Source organism: Lactuca serriola, chromosome 7, assembly GCF_051521515.1.
Source record: "Lactuca serriola cultivar US96UC23 chromosome 7, Lser_US96UC23_V15, whole genome shotgun sequence".
NCBI classification, from domain to species: Eukaryota; Viridiplantae; Streptophyta; class Magnoliopsida; order Asterales; family Asteraceae; genus Lactuca; species Lactuca serriola.
The window spans coordinates 32,002,387-32,028,181 of NC_136414.1; the positions used below are offsets into that span (position 1 = coordinate 32,002,387).

Genomic DNA, 25,795 nt, shown 5'->3' on the forward strand with positions numbered 1-25,795 from the left:
ACTTGAGGCATTTATACTATTGGTGCTAAGCTCTTAAAGGCTAAAGGTTCAAGGTTTCCAACAAGCTACAAAGAAAGGTATGTTATCTAACTTGTTTTATTACCCAAGTATCAAAGTTTTGTATGCTAGTTAGGGTAATACCTTGGAAAGTTCAAGTTGGCATGTATAATATAGAAAACTAAGATCCAAGGTATTTAGGGTTGCATGTACACCTTAGGAGTGTTATAATGCTCAAAACCCACCAGGTTTATCCTATGTCATTTTGCATACCAAGAGTCATGCTTAGAGTATGTCTGGTTGGGTCGGTTTTAGACTTTGACATGGGAGATGACATGCAGTGATAGAGGGATCCCTAAGTAGGGAAGAATTAAGTGCTCTATTTAGAGGATCAGCAACCAGACTGATTTGATGGTTTTAGTGCATTAAGTCTGAAGAAGTTGCAATGTGAGCATATTGGATTTGAATGCGGGATTCATAGGGATCGTTCATGGTTGCGAGGAAATACCTTCAGGGCATGGTTGATGCATGTTCGCATAGGTTTTATTAGGTAATAAGTGGGTCATTGGATTAGTTATCTATCCATTTTCGATAGTTGGTTTATTCGTTCTTTGCCATCAGTTTAAGTTTCTCGAGGATTTTGGAGTTATATTAATGGAAGTTTCTTGGAGGCATCAAGCTTTCGTTAAGATAGTAAAGTGTATTTATTCGTATTTCGGTATGTGTGTACACTAGGTCGACTGGTGATGGAATTTTAGTTCTTGCAAGCTCAGCTTGATGACAGTCTTGAGTAGTATTGGCAGTGACGTATTTTTGGTTATGTAACTAGGTTTTGGTTGAGGGTTGAATGAGGAACTCTCTGCCTGTTTTTGTCTGATGAAGGCTTTGAGGTTCGAAGCATGATATAAACGCATGATGGAGTCTAGCAGGCGGCGGTTTCAACTTGTGTTGAGTTATGGGTGGGTATTCTTATGAATTATTGATAAGACCATGGGATGGTCTAGGTTGTAGCGATGATGATTGTAAGATGGTGGGAGGATCACATCATTCACTTGGGTTGAGTTGGACCTGTTATGGTTATTGAGCCGCTCTTTGGTGGGTATGAGGGTTGTTGGAGTTGTGACGATGTTTAGGCTTGAATAACTCTTGTTTTTAGGTGAGGCCTGTTTGGTTATGATTAGTTTAGGTGAGACCAGTGGGCAAGGCCCTTTGGGTTATGTTAGTTTAGGTGAGACCAGTGGGCGAGGCCCGTTTGGTTAAGTTGTCTTCGATGACCGGACCATTTAGACATTCGAGGATATGCTTAGGGCATATGGTGTTGGTCGTGAGTCTCCAGGCCAGTGATGGAATGTTGGCAATATCAGTGTGCTCTGTGATCTTACGCATTCTAGTGGATTAGATGGTGTCATGATGAAACGTGAACTGGATAGGGTATAACTTAGGTGGTTGGAACCCGGTAGTCATATGACTAAGGCTCTTTGGTGTTAGACTGTTAGCATTTAGCATGGTTGAGTATTAGATCATTATGGGGATCGAGAGGCTTAGTGACTAGTTGGTTTGGATTATGCGAATAGTAAATTATGTTTTGGGATGGAAGACTTAGTTGTGCAACGAAGGTCATTTGCGGAACGTTTGCATTTGTGAACCCCCTGGTTTTTTTGTGGTTCATTTGTTAAGATTTTGGTTGCCAATGTGGGAGTGGTGGGTTAGTAATGATTTTTCAAGAGGTCAAGTGTATATTTGAGGTCGTTTGGGCATGTTTTCCATAGTTGAGATTGGTTAACAATTCACGAACGAGATGTTTTGGGTATTCATTAACCCTGGTTTGGTGGTGATCATAGTCATGGACTAGGCATATGTACGACATAAGGATGATCATCTGTCTTAGAGTATGGTTTCTATATTTCAGACTGATGGGTTCTGGTTCAGGTTCAGGCTCCAGGCTGTAGCGATGATGATTGTAAGACCATGGGATGGTCTAGGCATACGTAGATCTAGGATTTGCAAGCCAACATCTATCTTTGGAAGGTATAAAGCTTTCATCTTGATTGTTGTACATGTTAGATCTAGTATGGTTATGATTTTTATGCTTTTCTCACTGAAATCTTGGGTAGTGTTTGTTTTTTGTCCGCAGATCTGTGTGGTCTCTTCTGTCTGCGTCGCGTAGACATTAGCCTTCGTAGACTGTTTGTTTTTATGAAAGACTGCAGACCTAAAAATGTATGTGTGCCCTCTTCTTGACGCAGATGTGGACCAGAGTCTTCTAACATCTTCAGACATCTTCTAGCCTAAAAAACATATATATCTTTATTTTTTTAAAGTTTTTTTTAACTATATTTTTTCCAACTTTATTATTGATAAACAATTTGAAAAAAAAAATTACAAAACTTATAAAAAAACGTTCGACGATACAAACATGATATTTTTGATAAATTTATAAATAAAGATTTATTAAACTAATAGTCGTTGAAATTGTTTATATAAATATGAAAAAAAAAATCATAATATATTCTTATATTTTTTTTTCCCAAATTTTGTAAAACATTATTTAATACAGTATCGTCAATTTCCCGAGAAAATATTTATGGTACGTTTTAATTGGATTTAATTGAAGAAATAGAAGTTTATTTCCATCCATTTATGTATCAAATTCTTTAATCACTAATTATAATGTTTAGTTATAACTTTGCAACCAAAGTTGTTGGTTTTTATCAATATATATATATATATATATATATATATATATATATATATATATATATATATATATATATATATATATTAATTCATACCATTTTTATTTTTATTTTTATTTTTTATACAATAATACATAAAAGTTGATCTAAATTCATTAATTATTTATAACGAAGTCATAAAAATATTACAAAATCACTTTGAAGTTTAAAAAAAATTAGTTTATTTAGATTTTAGTTTATTTTAGTAGCCCGCAGATGTTAAAAAAACAAACAGTCTTCTTTTTTCAGACTGCAGACGTTTGGTCCACCTCTTCTACTGCAGAGGTCTATAGAATTGGTCCGCAGACTGCAGACATTTTGCCTCAGAAAAAACAAACAGCACCTTGGTCCTTGAGAGTATGGGTTACTCCAGTCCATTTAAGTTCCCCTTCTGTTGTTTTTGAGGTTATGGTCATAAAAATGAGAGCTTGGGCACTCTCCTTCACCCATGCATGAGTTCTTGAGCAAAAGTTGGCAATATGGACTTAGAGTTTTGTTTTGTGATTATCTTGGCCATGCAAATGGATAAAGTTAGAGACTTTATCCATTAAGACATTTAATTAGATCAGATATGGGATTTTGAGAGTTTGGCTTGTTGTATTAAGAGCTTAATAGAAGTTTTGGGGTTATGGGCTCTACCTATGGCCTAGACTTTGTACGTTGGGTGTAGCTCTACACAGGGCATAGATTAGTGTGCTTTATTGAGCGTAAGTAAACTGACCGTTGACCATTAACTTTTTAACCAGTTTAACTTTGGTCAACGATGTTGGAACTTAGTATTGGAAGGGGAAAATGGTCTTTTTTTTTCCCAAATGAGGTTTAATTGTGAGCCTATACCTTTCGTGAGTTAGTCATTACCTTAATTGTTAATTAGGGTTTTATTATGAATATGTTTAGCATGATGAAGCTTAATATCGTCGGCTTGGGTGGGTGGTTTATCTTGTCTTCAGGGTTGAAGTGAGTCTTCTCACTAAACTTTGTAGGATGCTAGCTGTCTTTGTGAATCTTGCATGTTTATGTTGGGTTGTACCCATTTACTGTATGTTGGGTTAGGCCCATTTATTATATGTTGGGTTGGGTCCATTTACATGTGTGTTGGGATGGGGTCATTTGCATGATTGGGCTAGGCCTATTTATATATGTATGCTGGGTTGGGCCTATTTGTATGAGTGAGATGGGCTCATTTGTATGTACGTTGGGTTGGGCCCATTTACATGTTGGGCTGGACCTATTTGTATGATATGTGGTATTTTGGGAAACTCACTATGTTTCATGCTTATGGTTTGTGGTTTAACATTTTTCAGGTACTTCCAATTCCAAGGGGAAGAGCTTGACTTGACTACACAACATCCCCTAATGGCTTTTCCGCATTGATTATATTTTTTTTTTCTGGTTTAAAACTTTAAAAAAATATTAGTATTTTTAGGGCGTTACACCTTTCATCATACCCAAGTCGACATCCTCCATCACTTCACACTAACACTTAATGGTTTAATGTGCAAGCTATGTATTAATGAATGTCTATCACATTTTAATTTCAATCTAACAATTGATGGTTCAAAGTGCAAGCTATGACAACATATTTTTTATAACAATTGATGGTTCAATGTGCATTCTACGTCTATTTTCATGCTTCAAACCAAAATTTGATTGTTCAATGTATTGCTTCTGTTTTTTTATTAAATTTATTTTCATGTTTCCATCATACCCAAGTCCACATCCGTCATCGCTTCAAACTAACAATTGGTGGTTCAATATGCAAGCCACGTATTAATGACAGTTTATTCCCAATTCGATTTCAAACTAACAATTGATGGTTCATAGTGCAAGCTACAGCGAGACATTTTTTTTATTAGGGTAAACGTGCAAAACTATTTGGTCATAATGTAGGACATGCAAACTTTCGAAGAACGATGATGAAGATTGGAAATCCATTGATGTCCATGTCAAGTCTTGGCTCTACTCAACCTATGAACCCAATTTATTTTAAATTATCTCTAGTGATAATTGTACCACTAATGACTTAGGGAATAAGTTAGATTAATGTCTTCTAGAAAACAAGATGTTAAGAATGTTTGCAGCCTCAAAATCACAAGCATCCAAGCAATAACTCCATGACATAACTTTTTATTCTAAAAAAAACTTAACTGATGCTCTATCTAATGTAAACTCACTAATAACTAAAGTTAAACTTACATACAAACTCTTTGCCAACTACCTCCCTTATCTCAATATAGTTGATGTCATCGCCAACACCAAACCATTTCCCTTTCTAGAATAAAATAATATGTCATTACTACATGAGCCATGTGAAGAAAACAGAGACCATAGCATTGAATCCACGATATCATCAAATGTCACGCTTTATTACTCCTCCCACAATCCATTAAAAATGAAAAATATATGAAATGAAAATCGTAACAATATCAAAATACGTTATAAAGTAATCCTAGTGGTTCTACCACCTCGAACTCTTTTGCAAGTACTCTAAACGCGAATCAACATCATTATTCGGGAATTTTAAGTAATTTACAAGCATACTACAACAACATTATGTGTCACGGGCTCATTAATCTTGCACATGCCAACTCTATATATATGGGGCCTATAAACGACATTGGCCTTGTGTGGTGGCACAATCAACACATGTCTACGGTGGACCCTAATGACATGTAATAGTTGACCTTTCACATATGCATTAGTATTCATCCTAGCTTTCGTAGGTAGTTGCTTTAGCTCATTAGTCTATCATTTTTTACATTTATAAAATAATACTCAAGGTATATTTTCTCATCAATCAAAACAAAGTATTTCTCACCAAACTCTTTTATATAATTCTTTCTAGGGATAACTCTTAAAAAATTAATAACATACGAAAGAGACTCATGTCAAATCTCATTTATCAAAAGTGCAAAATAAAATGAAATCAAACCTAAAGTATATATATTTATTCATAAACAAAGCTAGGCACCATACAATACATAGCTTGTCCATGTTAAGATACTAAAGAACATTTTCAACAATGAACACACAAACGAGAAAATAAAGAAACTTTGACGACTCTTAGTGAAGTTGAATTGAAAGCAACCTATTTAAGACCATGGAAATTAACCTTGCATACACCATGAACTTTTTGTAACATGTTTATTGATACACCATTGGAGATTCACCAGCGAAATATGAACAAATGTTGAGCTAAAAGCTTGAACTCATAGATTTCACAACCTCATCCGCGATAACATAATACATTTTCTCTGTAAAATGAACAGCATCCCAATAAATGTATGTTGAGTGATCCATACATGTACCCAACCCCTTTAAGCTAGTTCCAAATTCTGTTAATCCAGATCCACAACATCCCTTTTTAACTTCTGAAAATCCTGTCATTTTCATTTTATTGAAATACATTATTCAATAATAAATCATTATTTTATATTTCAAACTAAAAAAATTCAAAGACGTATATGGGGAAACGGCATGTCAAACGTTCTTTTAAGTACATCCACTCTATACAGGCCCATAAATTTATTAACCGACCCATGTTTTATAGCGGGAGCTAATCTATGTTTAGGTGGCATGGACAGCTTCATAACTACCAATAGCTTGTGTTTGAGAAGGTAGGCATTTCTTTAACTAATATTTTCATTTCATTCCCCTTTTATCTTGTTATGTTACTTAATTTAGATATATTAACACAAATAGTACTTCTATTACAAATGATAAGTTTTTCAATGTTTTAGAAAAATATAAATGAAAGGATCTTTGCAGAAGAAGAGATAAGTACTAACCATATTTTGTTGGGTTCTGTATAATGTTCTGAATGACACCATAAATGTTAACAAAGGCAGTTTGCATCAGTAATGTTGTTTTGAGCGTCGATAATTTTTCCATCAACAAAGAGTTGAAAGTGAAAGCCACCCGATTCATTTCTTCATCACATTTGTCACTGTTCTTTAATGTCTTTATCATAGGCATGCATCCGAATGGCTCCATCCCAACTAATGCCAATCGCCTTACTCCTAGTGACTGCATTTCCTATAGTTTCCATGCATAAAAAACGAAAAGATAATACGAGTACTTTTTTATGCATTATTTGTCGAGTTTCAGCATTTTTCTAAAGCGTATTATTTTCCAAGCCGCATTCTCACACCATGAAAAATAAAAGATATATTTCAAATTCTTAGTATGGACTATTGACATGAGGATCGAATCAAGCATATATTTATGTGTTAGAAAAGCCATGTGATTTTTTTTGGTCGGTTGTGTATAATCCTAATTAATATTTTGAAGTAAATTAGTTCATCTAAAATGTTATTTAAAAGAGAAACCTTTCTATTTTTTTCCTAACTATTTTCTTACTCATATGAAATAATGACAATTATCTTAAAATATCATTAATTTTATCAAAATATAACACTTAATTATTGTCATTTTACATAGGTGGGTAGATATATAGGAAGAAAATACAGGAGAACATTTAATTTCTCTATTTAAAAATATGTGTAAGACAGAAGCCTGGACGATGTACATGGTAAAAATCAATTATCTTAAAGCCCGTCTAGAAGATTTAAGTGCTTGAACAAATCCAATCTTCTAAAAAGTTCGTCATGACTCCGCCATGGCGGGTCATGGTTCCACGGCTTTTACTTGCCATCAAGTTTTGATAAAATGTCGTCATGCATATATATATATATATATATATATATATATATATATATATATATATATATATATATATATATATATATAAATAATAGTATAAAAAATATATAAAATTTATTAATTATATTCAAAATTGTCATCTTAAGTCACACTTTACAAACGACGTGACTCACCAACCAAGACTCAAAAAAACTTGAGGTTTGATATTGCTGCTAAGCAACGCTTGACATTACCGTCAAGTCACGTCTTACGTTATTTAGAACCTTAAACGAATCATTATTTGGTTGTGACTAAGAAAGAGTATGATGGATATCATAAAGACGTTAATTACCATTTATTATATAAAGAAGATAGATGATACTAAAAGACTCCTAGTCCAACGATATCTGGTGTCAATCTTTCTCATTGAGGTCGAGGGTTCAAGTCTCGTCTAAGACATAGGTGGGTTTAGGAGTAACATAGATTTGTGGTTCCAAAAAAAAGGTGGATGATAGTGATACACCATATATTAGAGGCTTATCGAATCATTCAAATCTAGAGAGTGACAAAAGTTGACACGACTCGATAACACAATAACCTACGACAAAATATACAAGTTTTTGTAATATATTTTAACCCGTTTAATTAAACGGTTTCATATGACACGAACGAAAATTAAATTGGTAATATTAGGTTTGCGAATTTCAACTCGAAAATGACTCATTTATTTATATAAAAGATTTTTGAATTCTGTAAATAAACTATAAATTTTGTTAAGTACTTTTGTAATGTGGAAATGACTTAATCACCTACGTCAAAACTTCATTTCAAGTTTATCCGTCTTTTCCTTAACTATACGACCCCATCGACCACTCCCTCCTCCTCATGATCCCGCCATCCCCCCCCCCCCCCCCCTACTCTTGTCTTGAAATTGATTCAAAGTAATTACTTGATATGTAAAGAGAGTTCGAAGAGAATTATGAAATAGAAAAAGAAAAAAAAAAAGTTGAGTTAGAAACAATGAGAAACGATTTAAGTAAAGATATTGACGTTTCGTGAGTTTCCAACATGATTTATTGTTTATGTTTAGTAGAAGATATGGTTTTATCACTCAATATTTGGATATTTTTGTCATATAATTTTAACTATAACTCAATTATTGGTGAAATTGTTCGATTTCATAACTATGTAGTTTCTGGATTGACATGGTCACTCGTCATCATTTATGTGTGAGACTACTTCATATTGAGGTATGTTAAGAGCTGTATTAAAAAGCTTAATAGAAGTTTTGCAAAAATTACTAAATTATTAAAATAAAAATAAATAAAATAAAATAAAAAACATAATATAAATGAAATAAAATATATATATACCAATGGTGGCTTCAATACTTCTTGTAAGTGATTGATTTGTGTTGCAGGTCTTATAGTTGTTATTTTTGAGTTTTGACACATATATCAAAGTACAATATAATATTATCCAGTATTAATATCTTATTATTGTTATTGTGTAAAGGAATTAGTAATGCATATTGATAACAAATGTATTGAGTGAAACAAAACTTCTTACAAATGAAATAAAACATGTATGTGTAATGTGTTGCTTTTAGCAAATAAAAAGAAATGTGTTCTTATCAAACACATAAATTTCCCTTGAAATCCTTTTTAGCAGCTGCTTAAAATATAAACAAAGATTGATGTTTTACCTTTATGTATTTTTCCATGCAGTTGATCAAGAAATGTTGGTATTGAACAATGGTAAACGTCTTGGATCGAGTAGGATCAATGTAGTAATTTTGCAAAAAGTCATTTGTACCCATGCTCAGAATGAACACAGCATTCGAAACAATTCTATGAGAACCTTCTTCTCCAACAAGCATTCTTAAACGAAGTTTATACTCCTTAAAGTAATCCAATTGCTTTCGAAGAGATATAACATTCTATAATAAGAAAAAAGATAATCATGTTAACAACAATCCATTCGTTATATAAGATAGCAACAATTTATTTGTGATGTCGCATGAAAATTGTGTTAAGATCAACATTCGTTGACACAAAAATTATGACGTCTCAACTCTCAAGCATATATATTACAAAGATCGGCTCAATGATCTTGAGATCAAATAAAATCATGACCAAAATTGTTGGTAACGTATAGATAGCTAAGGACTTAGGAGAACACTGTCTTGGGTGAGATTTGAACTTGGATCACTTGGACTGAAACATATACTCTGAGAGAGAGAGAGAGAGAGAGAGAGAGAGAGAGAGAGAGAGAGAGAGAGAGAGAGAGAGAGAGAGAGAGAGAGACCTTGATTGGAGCGGAAAATAATCTAACTTGTTAAAATGTCGATACTTTAGTAAAATATATTCAACCATCAAACACTATTTCTATTGCTTTTTATTTTTTACATAAGGAGAATGTTATATGTTAGTTCAATTTGCCAAGTGAATTTTAAAAATTTTTAAAAATAATTAAAAAAAAAAAAATACATCCCAATTTTGGATTTATAACAAACGCAAAAATGTCCATGTTAGTTTAGTATGCATATATTATTGAGCTGTAGATGTAGATTATGTGGTTTAAATAACTGAAACTGGGCTCGGTCGAGTCCCATGGGCCCTGACCTTTAAACACTTTGGTCCATTTTTCTTTTGATAACATGATTTTTTTTCAAAGAGGCTGTCCATCAACTAGGAAAACATTGGATTACATAGGGGTGGAAGTAAGGAAAGGGCATGAGAGCCAAACTTGGTCAAAAGCTACATCTTTTTACCTATACTCCCAAGTCAAAATTGAAATCTTATATAAAATCTTTTCGTTATTTAATAAGATCGTGATTCTAAGATTTGACTAGGATTGAATATCTTACCAAATTAAATGAATAGTTATAAGTTTATAGCATGAAAAGTAAGTTTCGTTCTATAATTGGTTCACAACTTGTGGAAATTTTTAAAAATTATGATTTAGCCTAAAGGTTAGATTCACAAATTAGCAATATAATAAGTTATGGTTCAAATTTAAGTGTTGTATCTTGAAAATTATCATCTCAAAAGTACTCCTATTCTTTTCATGACCAAATAAAGAACATTTCAGTCTCAAAATTCTCATGACAAATTTTTTGAATTCGTCGGTTTTATCATCAAGGCTAGAAAAGACTTTATACTTCATACTTTTAGACATTATATAAAAAATCAAATAAAGTTGGATGAGATTGTATACGATCTTGTGATCCTAAGTGCAATGCTATAATAGGTTCGATCTTGCTCCAAAACGAAATTATTAAGAGCGGGATCATCTTTTGTTTGTAAAATCATAAATTTTATGATCCTACCATCATGATTCCGATCTTAATAACATTGATTTATATCTAATTTAAAAACTATATTATCACATAAAATGTTAAATAATAAAAACAGTATAAGAAGTTTTATGTTTTGAATAAAACACGTTTCCGGCAAAGTTTGGCCTATTTGACCAGCTTTGTTTAACTAAGTTTGTTCTTCTTTACCAATTTAAGTTGTTATTTGTTAAATATAAGTTATAAGCCAAATTATAACTCGCGTATGACAATAAGTAAAGGAAAATTCCACTTGTAGGTTTTAATTTATATAGATTCTGAGTATATTTTATAGGAAAATTTTCTAAAAAATACTAGGTTTAAACTTTTATGTAAAAAATCACAATTATATATTTTTTTCTAGAAAAACCACTAATAGTTTTATAAAATTTAAGAAAAACTAATAAAAAAACTTTAAAAAACCATCATATTTTAAGAAAATTATTTATTCAAAATACAACATAATTTCTTACAATTGAGCAAAGTTTTTAACCACTAGTGGTGAGGATGATCGATTTTTTAATTAAACCAAAATCGAACCGAAAAATATGAATTTTGACTTTCAAATTTTATTTTTCTTTTTACTTAAAAATTTGTTTTGAGAATACAACATAATTTTTGGATATTTTTGTTTGCTAATTTTTTTCGGCTTTTGGTATATAGGAAACAAACCGAAACCAAAAAATTTCGATCTATCAGGAAAAAAAAAGAAAGAAAAAAAAAACGAAAATTTAGGTTTCCTAAATCAGTTTGCTCATTTCATTTTCAATTCTTTTTGGGTTTTTAGTAGGCTTCCCCTTTATTATTGGTTGAGTTGTTGGTTTTGTTTTTTCAAACCCTTACCCGCCATTCAGTTTGATATGAAAGTATGTTACAGAGGATGTATATTGAAGTTTAATTATCATCAAGTGAGTTTATCAATTATATATATATATATATATATATATATATATATATATATATATATATATATAAACAGTAAATAAAATAAGAACATTATAACAATATTTTTATGTTATTCTGTTTTGAATTTAATGACTCTACTATTTATTAATTATAATATGAATATTAACATACAAGTATTCATACATTCATTTTTATGTTATTATTGTGTTATAAATTTTATATATGTGTAGTAATTTAATTATTTCAATGTAAATATTATATATTAATTGATTAATAATGACATAACATTATATATACAGAATAATAATATAGAATAGTGTTCTCACCTTGTCATTTTATATATATATATATATATATATATATATATATATATATATATATATATATATATATATATATATATATATAAAAGGAAAACCACAAACCAAAACCCAAAAAACAATGATTTATTTTTCGAAGTTAAAAACCGAAAATTTTAATTAATTTCGTTTGGTTTTTATAAAAAAAATCTAATCATTTTCAATCTCTAGTAGTTAACATTGTATTATAACAAAAATGGTTTCTTTAGAAATAATATTGTGCTATATTTCTTTTAAGTTTTTTATATAAGTAGTTTTTTCTGAAAACTTTTAGAAACACGAGCGATTTTTTGAAAAAAAAAACAATGATATTTTAGATAAAAACTTGAAAGCATAGGATGTTTATGAAAAATTCTCAATTTCAGAAGAGTAAAAGTTTTTTTCTTTTACCAATTTAGCATCTAAAAATAAAAACTATAACCAAAATATATTCATAAATAAATGGAACGGTCACGTGAGGTTTATGTGTCAAACAGTCGAAGCATGTCATGTCACTTACAGTGACATTTGCAGTAAAATCATCGTAACCAGAACCACCAGATGCAAAACTAACGCCATGCAACAGGTCTTCTTCCATCAGATTTCGATCCAAATACGCTTTAATAATTTTTCTGTATCCTAAAGCCGCAGCTGCACACACACACACACAAAAGAAAGAACAAAAAAGAAATCAACCATGCATGATTCAGTATTGTACAAAACCTATAACAATACATGAACAAAGGCACATTCAACAAACATTAATTAATGCATAGTGATATATTGGTGATTTAACTTTCGCTAAAAGTACTCATGCATGAAAATTATACTAAAAGTTACCGATGAAATCAGTGGAAAGTCTGCCATTAGTGAACCTTCCAGTTGGTTTGGAATTACCGAAATCTGCCCCATAAGGCAAAAAGTTGCCTTTATGCCATGTGTTTGGAAGATTGTTGTTGTTACCAGGATCGACACTTGAATCACCAAACACGATAATGGAAGTGACATTATACTTGGTTGCAAGGATCCTAAGCTCCTGGGCACTCTCCAGGTCACGTGCATGGCATGTGACCATGGATTGGAACAAGAACAAGAACATCACTATTACTAGGTTAAGTATCAGCCATGTTATATGTTTCATTTTCAATCAATGAGAAGAAATTGTAATGAGTATTAACTTGTTTTAATAGAAAGAATAATGTGACTGAGATGTATTTCATATAGAGATGCCTGCGCCATGGCTTTTATAGGCATGCCATTTAATTTTAGTAGGTCTGAGCATTGTATTGCGCAAGGCTGGTGTAGGACCAGGCGTTATCCTGGTTAATTACCTACAAAGCCCTTTGGTAATAAGTAATACTCCACTAATAATGTTTGTTAACCTTTCAAAAATAAAAAATTAAATTCTATGCATGGCCTATTTTTAGGAAGAAAATTTCAACGCATAGCGCATTTTAAGGACATGTTGGGTTTGTATTGAAATTTGTATCACCATTGTACAAATTTCGATGTATTTTCTCTTTTAAATGTCTTAATGTTGATGAGGTAGAGCTTCAAAACATAATATAATAAAATTAATTTACTTTAACAAGCCTATGATTAAAATATTCTAGATGAATAATTATGAACCAACATAATGTTTCAAAAAATAAAAAATGGTGATGCTATAATGAACAATTATATGAAAATTGAAAAATACCTTCTTTCTTATAGTTAGGATGAATCATTATAAACCATCTCAATATGATAGAGGCAAAGCAAAGTAGGATATCATAATTTTCAACAATAATATATTAATAATTAAATATAATATAAAATGAAATAAAAATATTTCTATTAAAATTAAAAACGGGTAGTATAGTCAATTGTTTATAATAAAGACTAATAACTTCAAAAAAACAAAAAAATAAGGAACAAATTCCTAATATAAATTTTTTTAAACAAAGACTGAAAATTTCATTTTTGGCAATTAGATTTCAATTCGGTGAGGCGAGCTTTACGTAGCTTACAACACATTGACATCATGGGGGCGCAATGCGGCATACGACAAATAAATACCCTTCCACACAATTAGATTTCAATTGGCACCCAACAAATAATTTAGTTTGGTGAATAGTTCTCTTATTATATGTCATACTAGTTTATAACCCGTGGAACCACGGTTACAAAATTAATTAAACTTTTATAGTATTCTACGCAATTAGATTTCAATTGGCAGCCGACAAATAATTTAGTTTGGTGAATAGTTCTCTTATTATATGTCATACTAGTTTATCATCCGTGGAACCACGGTTACAAAATTAATTAAACTTTTATAGTAAATACTCAAAATTATTAATTAGTTATTTTAAACTGGTTGCATGAGTATTGCCCCCAAACCGGTGATAGAAACATCACAATATACAACAAAATCATTCACGCCCTCCGGAAGGGTCAACACCGGGACCTCACATAATTCTTAAGTGTCTCGAACTCAGCCTGCTGCGTAGGTACCCGAAGAAAATCCACGCCCTTCCTCGTTAAACGAGTGAGGGGTATAGCAACCTTGGAGAAATCTTGAATAAACTTCCGATAATACCCTGCCTTCCAAAAAATTCTGATCTCCGAGGGAGACTTCGGGACCTCCCACTACATAACTGTCTCTATGTTGCCCGAGTCGACCAAAATCTTGTCCTAGTTAATGTGATGTCCCAAGAATTGGACCTTCAGTAACTAAACCTCACATTTCGAGAACTTGGCATAAAACATCTCCCTCCTCAAAACTCCTAGTAGCTCTCGAAGGTACTTCGTATGTTTCTCATTGGTCTTGGAATCGACCATGACATCATCAATAAAAACAATGATCGAACGATCGAGCATTAGCTTGCGTACGAGATTCATGAAATCCATAAATATCGTTGGTGCGTTGGTGAGCCCAAAGGGCATCGCCACAAACTCGTAATGACCATAACGAGTTCAGAACATTGTGTTCTCCACGTCCTGCTCTCTAACTCTCAACTAATGATACCATGACCTCAAATTGATCATGGAGAACCAAGATGCACCCTGCAGATGATCGAAGAGATCATCAATCCGTAAAAGTGGGTAACAGTTCTTCACCGTCAACTTGTTCAGTTTCCAGTAATCAATGCGCAACCAATGTGAACCATCCTTCTTCTTCACGGACAAAATCAGTGCTCCACATGACGAACTGCTTGGTCGAATAAACTACTTGCCCAACAGCTCCTGGAGTAGATAGGACAACTCATTCATATCAGTTGGTGCCAATCGGTACGACACCTTAGCAATTAGGACCGTGTTAGGAACCAAATCAATCTTGAACTCAATCTGCCTCATAGGAGGCACACCAGGTAAATCATCTGGGAATACATCTAGAAAATCTCTGACTACAGTCACATCCGAAATCTAAAGTCCCCCTTCGACCCGAGTGTCAATCACACTTGTGAGATAACCCAGACATCCATGCAAAAGATACTGCCAAGCCCTGGCGGCAGAAAAAGGTCGAACCAACCCCGGTACACTCACCATAAATAATCAGTTCTCCCCCACTTGGGGTCCGAACTACCACCCGTTGTCCCTCACAGTCAATCATGGGACCAAATCTACTCAACTAATCAATCCATACTATAGTCCCCCATGGGGATGGGAATCAAATTGATCAGCTAAGACACCACGATTATCTATAAGTTACAATCTTGGAAAATGCTCGAAGCAGAAACCCTGTTCGTTGGCGATGGAAACTCGCAACGAACACTCCAAAGCTCCAAGTGCTATATCAAAAATTGTGACATCCCCAAAATCTCGGCCAGAAAAGACCGATTTTCATTTATGCTTTTAAATATTTTCAGAGTAAATCCTTTTGATTTGAAAGAGTTGCGGAATTTGTTCCCAAAAACAAAACATGATAAAACAATGTTTACCGAAGCATTTCATAAAAGAAATGTATTTTCATTATAATCAAAACTCGGGGTGTCATGTTCCGATACAGACCAATAAGCATAAACGAATACATTACAAGTCATATAACAAATATAAACATATGCAGACTTGTAAACAAAACATCTTGATGGTTCATCCATCTCATGCCCTTCCGCCACTTCCTGTAATACAATTTAAAACTGAGTGGGTCAGGCTTGGGAGCCTGGTGAGCATATAGGGTTTTCAACCCACAATAAATATCATATTTAATTTTCACCAACCAACAATAACCCAATTACCCATTCCCGTTATTCTCACTTTAATGTCCCTAAAACAACTAACATAAGGGACCTAGTCTAAGAATATTTCATCGAGGCGACAACACATGCTTCGGGGGTACCTCAGCAATATAAGTCAAATAAGGCAACCATGAGGGGGATGGAGTACAACGAATGAACACCCAAGTTCATTAACACCTACAGGTGGCGAACCTGCTAATGTTTCCACAAGACTGTCTAGAATAGCCAGTGGTCGTCATCTAAACTCCGCTAGATGACTCAATCAAACAACAACGAGGCCTCTCATCTGTTTATTACACACCAACTGTCTACCCATGTTCTACCCAACATATTAGTAGATAAAAATATACATTTGTATACACAGTTTAAAGAAAACCTGTATAGCATGCCTTAATCAACACATATATCACAAAACAGATGAGGCACACACACATATAACACATATCTCATAAAGAAATAAGCAGATCTATAAGATAGAAGAGAGTGAATACTCATTCACACATAACACAACCAAATATATACACATAGCACGTATTTTATATATAATACTTCGTATTATTGTATTTGGAAAGAAAATAACTACACACTCACACTTATAAACAACAATACTCTTAATACACTCGAATCAAACTCGTATTATTATTGTGTTTATGAAAGGTAGTATACACTCACTTGATCAGAAGATGATCGGACAGCACTACGGCTTATAGAAGTAGAAATCCTCAGCAGATCTGGAAGATCTCTTCAAAAATCGAACTTCTCGCGGGCAGAGCTTCGACTCGGGAACCACACTTCTCGGGATCTTCGGGATCTCGGGACTTGCTTCGGGACTAGAGTATGATACCGGGGCTTCGGGATAGCTTCGGCACGAAAAACGATGCAAAAGACTAGAGAGAAGAGAAGAAATTGAACAACAAGGAAGGCTGTCTTCGGATCCTTTATATAGAGGCTGGAAGCCTCAATTACGCGGGGCGTACAGCAGTACGCAGCGCGTACTGCTCCAATGTTCGTAAGCGCATGCGTCATCCGAAGCCACTTGCTGCGATGTCGACACCCTCGGAGTACGCGGGGCGTACTCGAGTACGCGGCGCGTACCTCGGATCAGATCAATGACTCGTTCGGATAATGCTTCCGAATTTTGATTTAAATTTAAATACAAAATGATTTATAAACTTCGGAAATTCATAACTTCTTCATACGAACTCCGTTTTCGACGTTCTTTATATCCACGCGAAGGTGAGACTACGCTCTACGACTTTCGTTTAGACTCCGTCGGCTAATTTTGACTTTATTTTTATTAATTATTTTTAATAGGCCGGGACAGAAACTTTCGTTATAAATTCATAACTTCTTCGTTTGACGTCCGTTCTCGCCTAACTTTTTATCGCTTCGATACCAACAATGAGATCTTCGATTCTCATTTAGATTGCTTCGGCTAACAACCGCTCGATCTCAAATCGAGTAAAACAGGCTGTATACCGCTAAGCCGGAACTTCGATAAATCATAACTTCCTCATACGAAGTCAGATTTGGGCGTTCTAAATATATTCGGAAACCTCGTTTCAATTACTACAACATTAATCAAATATATTAAGTTTATTTTACACTTAAATTTTGACGCTTATTTTTATTCTTAATTAATCAAACCACATAATTAAGCAATTAAGCACAAAACACATAATACTCAAATAATACAATCTTTATTATTTCAAAACGGGTTACAGAGGTTAACTTAGACTATTATATTGCTACAAATGGCAAGCCCAGAAACACAGGCGTTACAATTCTCTCCACCTTAGAATGATTCCGTCCCCGGAATCACACATCAACAAACAAATGCGGATAGCGACTCAACATGTCACTCTCTGTCTCCCAGGTGAGATTCGGCCCATTCGTGTGTTTCCATCGGACAAGCACTAACCCAACCATTTTGCGTCGCAACTTCTTAGTCTTTCGGTCAACAATTGCCTCTGGTTCTTCAATCAACCTTTTGTTCTCATCAATTCTCAATTCAGAAATTGGAATTATATCGGGAACTTCTCCCGTGAACTTCCTCAAATAACACACATGAAAAGTGTTGTGAATTCCATTCAGTTCTTCGGGTAATTCGAGCTTGTAAGCTTGATTCCCAATCCTCTGAAGGACTTTAAACGGTCCAATAAACCTTGGACTCAACTTTCCCCTTTTTCCAAATCTTATAAGTCCCTTCCACGGCGAGACTTTAAGCAAAACCGAATCTCCAACCTCAAAAGTCATCGGTCTTTGCTTCTTGTCAGCATAGCTCTTTTGACGATCTTGAGCTGCTAACATTCTTTCCCTAATTATTTTCAACTTTTCAGCAGTTTGATGAACCATCTCCGGTCCCATAAACTGCTTTTCCCCAGCCTCAAGCCAACAAGACGGCGTACGACACTTCTGTCCATACAAAGCTTGAAAAGGTGCCATCTTAATGCTCGAGTGAAAACTATTATTGTAGGAAAATTCTACCAACGGTAAATGTTCATCCCAATTACCTAGGAATTCCAAGGTACATGCTCTCAGCATATCTTCAAGTGTTTGTATTGTTCTTTCACTCTGACCATCAGTCTGCGGATGGTAAGCTGTGCTTAAACATAACTTGGTACCCATTTCCTCTTGTAGACATTTCCAAAACCTTGAGGTGAAACGGCTATCACGATCCGATACAATCGTTAACGGAACACCGTGAAGCCTCACAATTTCCTTCACGTAAGAATTCGCAAGCTTCTCCATAGACCATTTCTCCCTGGCCGCTATGAAATGCGCACTCTTAGTGAATCGATCAACAACCACCCAAATCATGTCGTGACCATTCTTTGTTCTGGGCAGTTTAGTGACAAAATCCATAGCAATGTCTTCCCACTTACCCATAGGCACAGGCAATGGTTCTAAACTCCCGTAAGGTTTCTGATGTTGTGTCTTGACTCTCGCACAAGTCACACACTCGGCCACATACTTTGCAACATCAAGCTTCATCGTCGGCCACCAGTAGTAGGGTTTCAGGTCCCTATACATTTTAGTGCTACCCGGATGAATTGAGTACATGGTTTTGTGAGCTTCTTCCATCAGAAGATCCCTAATTCCTCCTGACTTAGGTACCCAAATACGATCTTGGAATACTTTCAGCCCATGACCGTTAGTACCAAAGACCAACGTTTTACCCAAATGTTCCTCCCTTCGGTCATTTTTCTCAGAAGCTTCCTCTTGAGCTTTCTTTATACTTTCCACAATAGTCGAGACAACTTCAATTCTCAACGCTCTTGGCCTCTTCCTTTCAAGATTGACCTTCCGACTGAGAGCATCAGCAACAACATTAGCTTTACCGGGGTGGTAAAGTATCTCGCAGTCGTAGTCTTTAAGTAATTCTAGCCAGCGTCGTTGCCTCATATTCAATTCTTTCTGATTAAAGAGGTATTGGAGACTCTTATGATCAGTGAAAAGTTTGCACTTCGTGCCATAGAGGTAATGCCTCCATATTTTCAGAGCGAAAACTACCGCTGCCAACTCCAAATCATGAGTCGGGTAATTCTTTTCATGCTCTTTCAGCTGTCGAGACGCATATGCTATCACATTTTCTCTTTGGGTCAAAACACAACCCAATCCAACACCAGACGCATCGCTATAAACAGCGAAGTCTTCAACTCCATCGGGTAGAGAAAGTATCGGTGCCTCGCATAGCTTCTTCTTTAACTTCTCGAATGCTTCTTTATGCTTCTCACTCCAAGCATAAGTAGCTCCTTTGTGGGTTAAAGCTGTCAATGGAGTAGCAATCGAAGAAAAACCTTGGATAAACCTTCGGTAATATCCGGCTAATCCTAAAAAGCTTCGAATCTCCGTGGGACTTTTCGGTTGTTCCCACTTCGTCACAGCTTCGATCTTCGCTGGATCAACCATTATCCCTTCTTGGTTGACCACGTGACCCAAGAATTGGACCTCACGAATCCAAAAATCACATTTGGAGAACTTCGCATAAAGCTTCTCCTTCTTCAAAACTTCTAACACTTCTCGCAAGTGTCTGCCATGCTCCTCCTGGCTTTTCGAGTAGATCAGAATGTCGTCTATAAACACTATCACGGATTTATCAAGGAAAGGATTACAAACCCTATTCATCAAATCCATGAACGCTGCTGGAGCATTGGTTAGTCCAAACGACATAACCAAGAACTCGTAGTGTCCATATCTAGTTCTGAATGCAGTCTTCTCGATATCTTGCTCTCTTACTTTTAGCTGATGATATCCTGACCTAAGATCGATCTTCGAGAAATAGCTCGAACCTTGCAATTGATCAAACAGGTCATCAATCCTCGGCAACGGATATCTATTCTTTATTGTTGCCTTGTTCAGCTCTCTGTAATCGATGCACATTCTCATACTTCCATCTTTCTTCTTTACAAATAACACCGGAGCTCCCCAGGGCGATGAACTAGGTCTAATGAAACCTTTGTCCAATAACTCCTGAAGTTGCATCATCAGCTCCTTCATCTCCGTCGGTGCTAATCGATAAGGTGCTTTTGCTATTGGCGTGGTTCCTGGTAACAAGTCTATTCTGAACTCCACTTGTCTATCAGGTGGTAATCCAGGAAGATCTTCGGGAAATACTTCCGGATAATCACACACCACTGGAATGCTCTGCATCACCTTCTTTTCCTTCTTAGCATCAATCACAAATGCTAAATATGATGTACATCCCTTGGTCAAACACTTTCTGGCTTTCATTAGAGAAATGATCCCAGAATTCACTCGCCGTTTGTCCCCATACACCATAAACGAATCTTTTCCAGGCGGGTTTACTTTAACTATCTTTTTCTTGCATAAAATTTCGGCATCATTGGCGCTAAGCCAATCCATTCCCAAGACGATGTCGAAACCATTTAGTTCGATGGGCAATAATTCCTCGTGAAACTTATTCCCATTCAGATCAATTAAGATGCTTTTCATATGATGACTAACAGGTACAAACTTGCCACTAGCTACTTCGACTAATAAAGCATCATCTAGTCTATCAATAGGCAAAGCTAGCTTTCTACCAAACTCATGCGAAATAAAGGAGTAGTTGGCTCCAGAATCAAACAATATTTGAGCAGGTAAATCATTTACGAGAAAGGTACCTGAAGCGACATCAGCTTCATCTTTCGCAGCCTCAAGTGTCATCTGGAAGGCTCTCGCCTTCGGCTTTGGTGGAATGTTGGGCTTCGCTGCCTCCTTCTTCTTCGGACAGTCTTTCAAAATATGCCCCTCTTCATTACACCCAAAACACATCCTTTTGTTGTTCGGACATTCATTGGCAAAATGTCCGACCTTTCCACACTTGTAGCAGGTCACATCCTCGCTACATTTCCCAAAGTGCTTTTTCCTACACTTATCACACCACTTCGCCTCGCCTCCTTTTCCTCCAAACTTTTTCGAATCAGATTTCGAAAATTTGCCTTTCTTACCGGAACCAGATGTTCCCTCAAACTTCCTTTTCTCACCAACATCAACCTTGTTGGTGGTTCTCCCCTTGATCATGTTCTCCACAGACTTGGCAGCCCAGATAGCTGCCTCTAGAGTAAGTGCCTGACGTACTGGCACCTCGTACTCCCATGGAAGTCCCTTCGCATACCGGTCCACCTTTGTCAACTCGTCTGGAACGATACGCAAGGCAAACTCCATCTTATCGGTGAAGTTATTGGTGTACTCATCAACTGACATGCTTCCTTTCGTCAATGTCAAAAACTTATTCTCCAACTCCAACAGATTTTGAGCCGAGCAGAACTTGCGCTTGAACTGCACCAAGAATTCTGCCCATGTCAATTGCAGTGGCTCATTAGGGCTTAAGGTCTTCCCTAGAGTGTTCCACCAACGAACGGCTCCACCTCGGAATTGACGCACGGCATAGATAGTTTGCAACTTACCTCTGCAGCCACACGTCATGAAGGCTAGCTCCATTTCGGAGATCCAATCCATAACCCCAATCGGATCCTCCTTTCCATTGAAGGTCGATGGTTTGCAAGTCAAAAAGTCCTTGTACTTGCATCCCATTCCATCATTCCTTCCTTCATGGTTATCTTGCCTAACTATCGGTGGGTTGGCTTGGCCAATAGACCCACTGAAGTTTCCACCTTCCGAGTGCCCTTCATTTAATTCAGGCTCTTCCACACGAATCGACAGTTCTTCACGATTTTGTTGAAGCAACCGTCTAGTTTCATCCATCTGACGATCCAACATCGTCTGAATCATCAATTGCACACCAGCCATGGTTATTGGCTCTGGTGCTGCTGCTACGACAGGTATTGGCTCAATCACTGGTGGTTGATTCCTGTTTTCGTCAGCATTTCCAACTCCACTTCTTGTTCTCACCATTTTGATCTACACACCGAATAAGGTGAAATTAGATCCTCAATCATGATAGATATTCAAATCATCCTTATCACTCCGAAACGTTTACATGCTAGTTCTAATATCGTAGATGTACGCTTAGAATCCTACACACATAAGGTTTCTAGATCCGGTCGGCAACAGACCATAGATCCGAACAAATAATATCATATATGGCAACATATAACATTTAGCACATAAAAGCATTTTAGGCAACTTTCCTAAAATAAACTAGTGCTCGTGTCTAAAACATAACAGACACACATCTCAAAATTTCACTTAGCATTCTAAGTTTAAGTCTAGAAATCCTACAAATTCCTAGTTCGCTTAAACTAATGCTCTGATACCAACTGTGACATCCCCAAAATCTCGGCCAGAAAAGACCGATTTTCATTTATGCTTTTAAATATTTTCAGAGTAAATCCTTTTGATTTGAAAGAGTTGCGGAATTTGTTCCCAAAAACAAAACATGATAAAACAATGTTTACCGAAGCATTTCATAAAAGAAATGTATTTTCATTATAATCAAAACTCGGGGTGTCATGTTCCGATACAGACCAATAAGCATAAACGAATACATTACAAGTCATATAACAAATATAAACATATGCAGACTTGTAAACAAAACATCTTGATGGTTCATCCATCTCATGCCCTTCCGCCACTTCCTGTAATACAATTTAAAACTGAGTGGGTCAGGCTTGGGAGCCTGGTGAGCATATACGGTTTTCAACCCACAATAAATATCATATTTAATTTTCACCAACCAACAATAACCCAATTACCCATTCCCGTTATTCTCACTTTAATGTCCCTAAAACAACTAACATAAGGGACCTAGTCTAAGAATATTTCATCGGGGCGACAACACATGCTTCGGGGGTACCTCAGCAATATAAGTCAAATAAGGCAACCATGAGGGGGATGGAGTACAGCGAATGAACACCCAAGTTCATTAACACCTACAGGTGGCGAACCTGCTAATGTTTCCACAAGACTGTCTAGAATAGCCAGTGGTCGTCATCTAAACTCCGCTAGATGACTCAATCAAACAACAACGAGGCCTCTCATCTGTTTATTACACACCAACTGTCTACCCATGTTCTACCCAACATATTAGTAGATAAAAATATACATTTGTATACACAGTTTAAAGAAAACCTGTATAGCATGCCTTAATCAACACATATATCACAAAACAGATGAGGCACACACACATATAACACATATCTCATAAAGAAATAAGCAGATCTATAAGATAGAAGAGAGTGAATACTCATTCACACATAACACAACCAAATATATACACATAGCACGTATTTTATATATAATACTTCGTATTATTGTATTTGGAAAGAAAATAACTACACACTCACACTTATAAACAACAATACTCTTAATACACTCGAATCAAACTCGTATTATTATTGTGTTTATGAAAGGTAGTATACACTCACTTGATCAGAAGATGATCGGACAGCACTACGGCTTATAGAAGTAGAAATCCTCAGCAGATCTGGAAGATCTCTTCAAAAATCGAACTTCTCGCGGGCAGAGCTTCGACTCGGGAACCACACTTCTCGGGATCTTCGGGATCTCGGGACTTGCTTCGGGACTAGAGTATGATACCGGGGCTTCGGGATAGCTTCGGCACGAAAAACGATGCAAAAGACTAGAGAGAAGAGAAGAAATTGAACAACAAGGAAGGCTGTCTTCGGATCCTTTATATAGAGGCTGGAAGCCTCAATTACGCGGGGCGTACAGCAGTACGCAGCGCGTACTGCTCCAATGTTCGTAAGCGCATGCGTCATCCGAAGCCACTTGCTGCGATGTCGACACCCTCGGAGTACGCGGGGCGTACTCGAGTACGCGGCGCGTACCTCGGATCAGATCAATGACTCGTTCAGATAATGCTTCCGAATTTTGATTTAAATTTAAATACAAAATGATTTATAAACTTCGGAAATTCATAACTTCTTCATACGAACTCCGTTTTCGACGTTCTTTATATCCACGCGAAGGTGAGACTACGCTCTACGACTTTCGTTTAGACTCCGTCGGCTAATTTTGACTTTATTTTTATTAATTATTTTTAATAGGCCGGGACAGAAACTTTCGTTATAAATTCATAACTTCTTCGTTTGACGTCCGTTCTCGCCTAACTTTTTATCGCTTCGATACCAACAATGAGATCTTCGATTCTCATTTAGATTGCTTCGGCTAACAACCGCTCGATCTCAAATCGAGTAAAACAGGCTGTATACCGCTAAGCCGGAACTTCGATAAATCATAACTTCCTCATACGAAGTCAGATTTGGGCGTTCTAAATATATTCGGAAACCTCGTTTCAATTACTACAACATTAATCAAATATATTAAGTTTATTTTACACTTAAATTTTGACGCTTATTTTTATTCTTAATTAATCAAACCACATAATTAAGCAATTAAGCACAAAACACATAATACTCAAATAATACAATCTTTATTATTTCAAAACGGGTTACAGAGGTTAACTTAGACTATTATATTGCTACAAATGGCAAGCCCAGAAACACAGGCATTACATAAATCCTACCAAAGGATTTAGACACAAATAATCGAATCGCACCCGAGTAAAAAGCACAAGAGTAGGCAACAAATTCACTAAGAGTGTACCCAGCAGAAATACAACCATAAGCATATAATAAAATATCTTGACTAATAAATGAGAAAATAGAACTAACGATGCCAGGCGCTGCCCTAGCCTCCTCCGTTGTGAGCCGAAAAGCTTGACCCATGGCCTTCAGGGCCTCAAATCTCTACTGTCGTCTATCTATAATCCTCAAAGTAGTTGGGGTTAGTGCCTGCACGAGTCGAGCAGCAAGCAAAGGACACTAGGCCTTCATATGGGCCACTAGATCACAATGATAACAAATTCTGGTACCCACAGATGGAGCCTACTAATGACATTCCCTCTTGAAATTTCCCTCCTTGCCACATTTATGGAACCCAATAGCTGATCGACATGCACCCTCATGCATCTTCCCGCACTTGCCACAAATGCAACCCCTATGACCTCCAGATTGTGAATCAGTGTACTCGAACCACTTTGATGTTGGATGTGTCTGAACCGAATATGCTCCCTCGTATGGTTCTCAATCTCAATCTCCCGCCTTTACACGTCATCTTGAAGCTCGGAAAGGGTACATATCGTTGGGTAGAGACAAAATCCCAAATCTCAGTCTTGAGCATGCTCAAGTATCATGA

At 35.8% G+C, this 25,795-nt stretch overlaps 1 protein-coding gene across 2 annotated transcripts; it reads right to left on the minus strand.

The window, feature by feature from the left end:
* Positions 1-5,653: 5,653 nt before the first annotated feature.
* LOC145062503 (GDSL esterase/lipase At5g45950-like) lies at positions 5,654-13,166 on the minus strand. 2 transcript variants are annotated; one of them, XM_079010100.1, is made up of 5 exons: positions 12,795-13,166; positions 12,475-12,605; positions 9,079-9,312; positions 6,521-6,758; positions 5,654-6,112 (listed from the first exon to the last, which is right to left on the minus strand). In XM_079010100.1, exons 1-5 carry the CDS (start codon positions 13,093-13,095, stop codon positions 5,928-5,930), a joined length of 1,089 nt encoding a protein of 362 aa, XP_078866226.1. In that variant the 5' UTR covers positions 13,096-13,166; the 3' UTR covers positions 5,654-5,927. The 2 variants fall into 2 exon arrangements, with proteins under 2 accessions (XP_078866226.1, XP_078866225.1); XM_079010099.1 differs by having other exon boundaries at positions 6,521-6,767.
* Between the last annotated feature and the right edge of the window lie 12,629 nt (positions 13,167-25,795).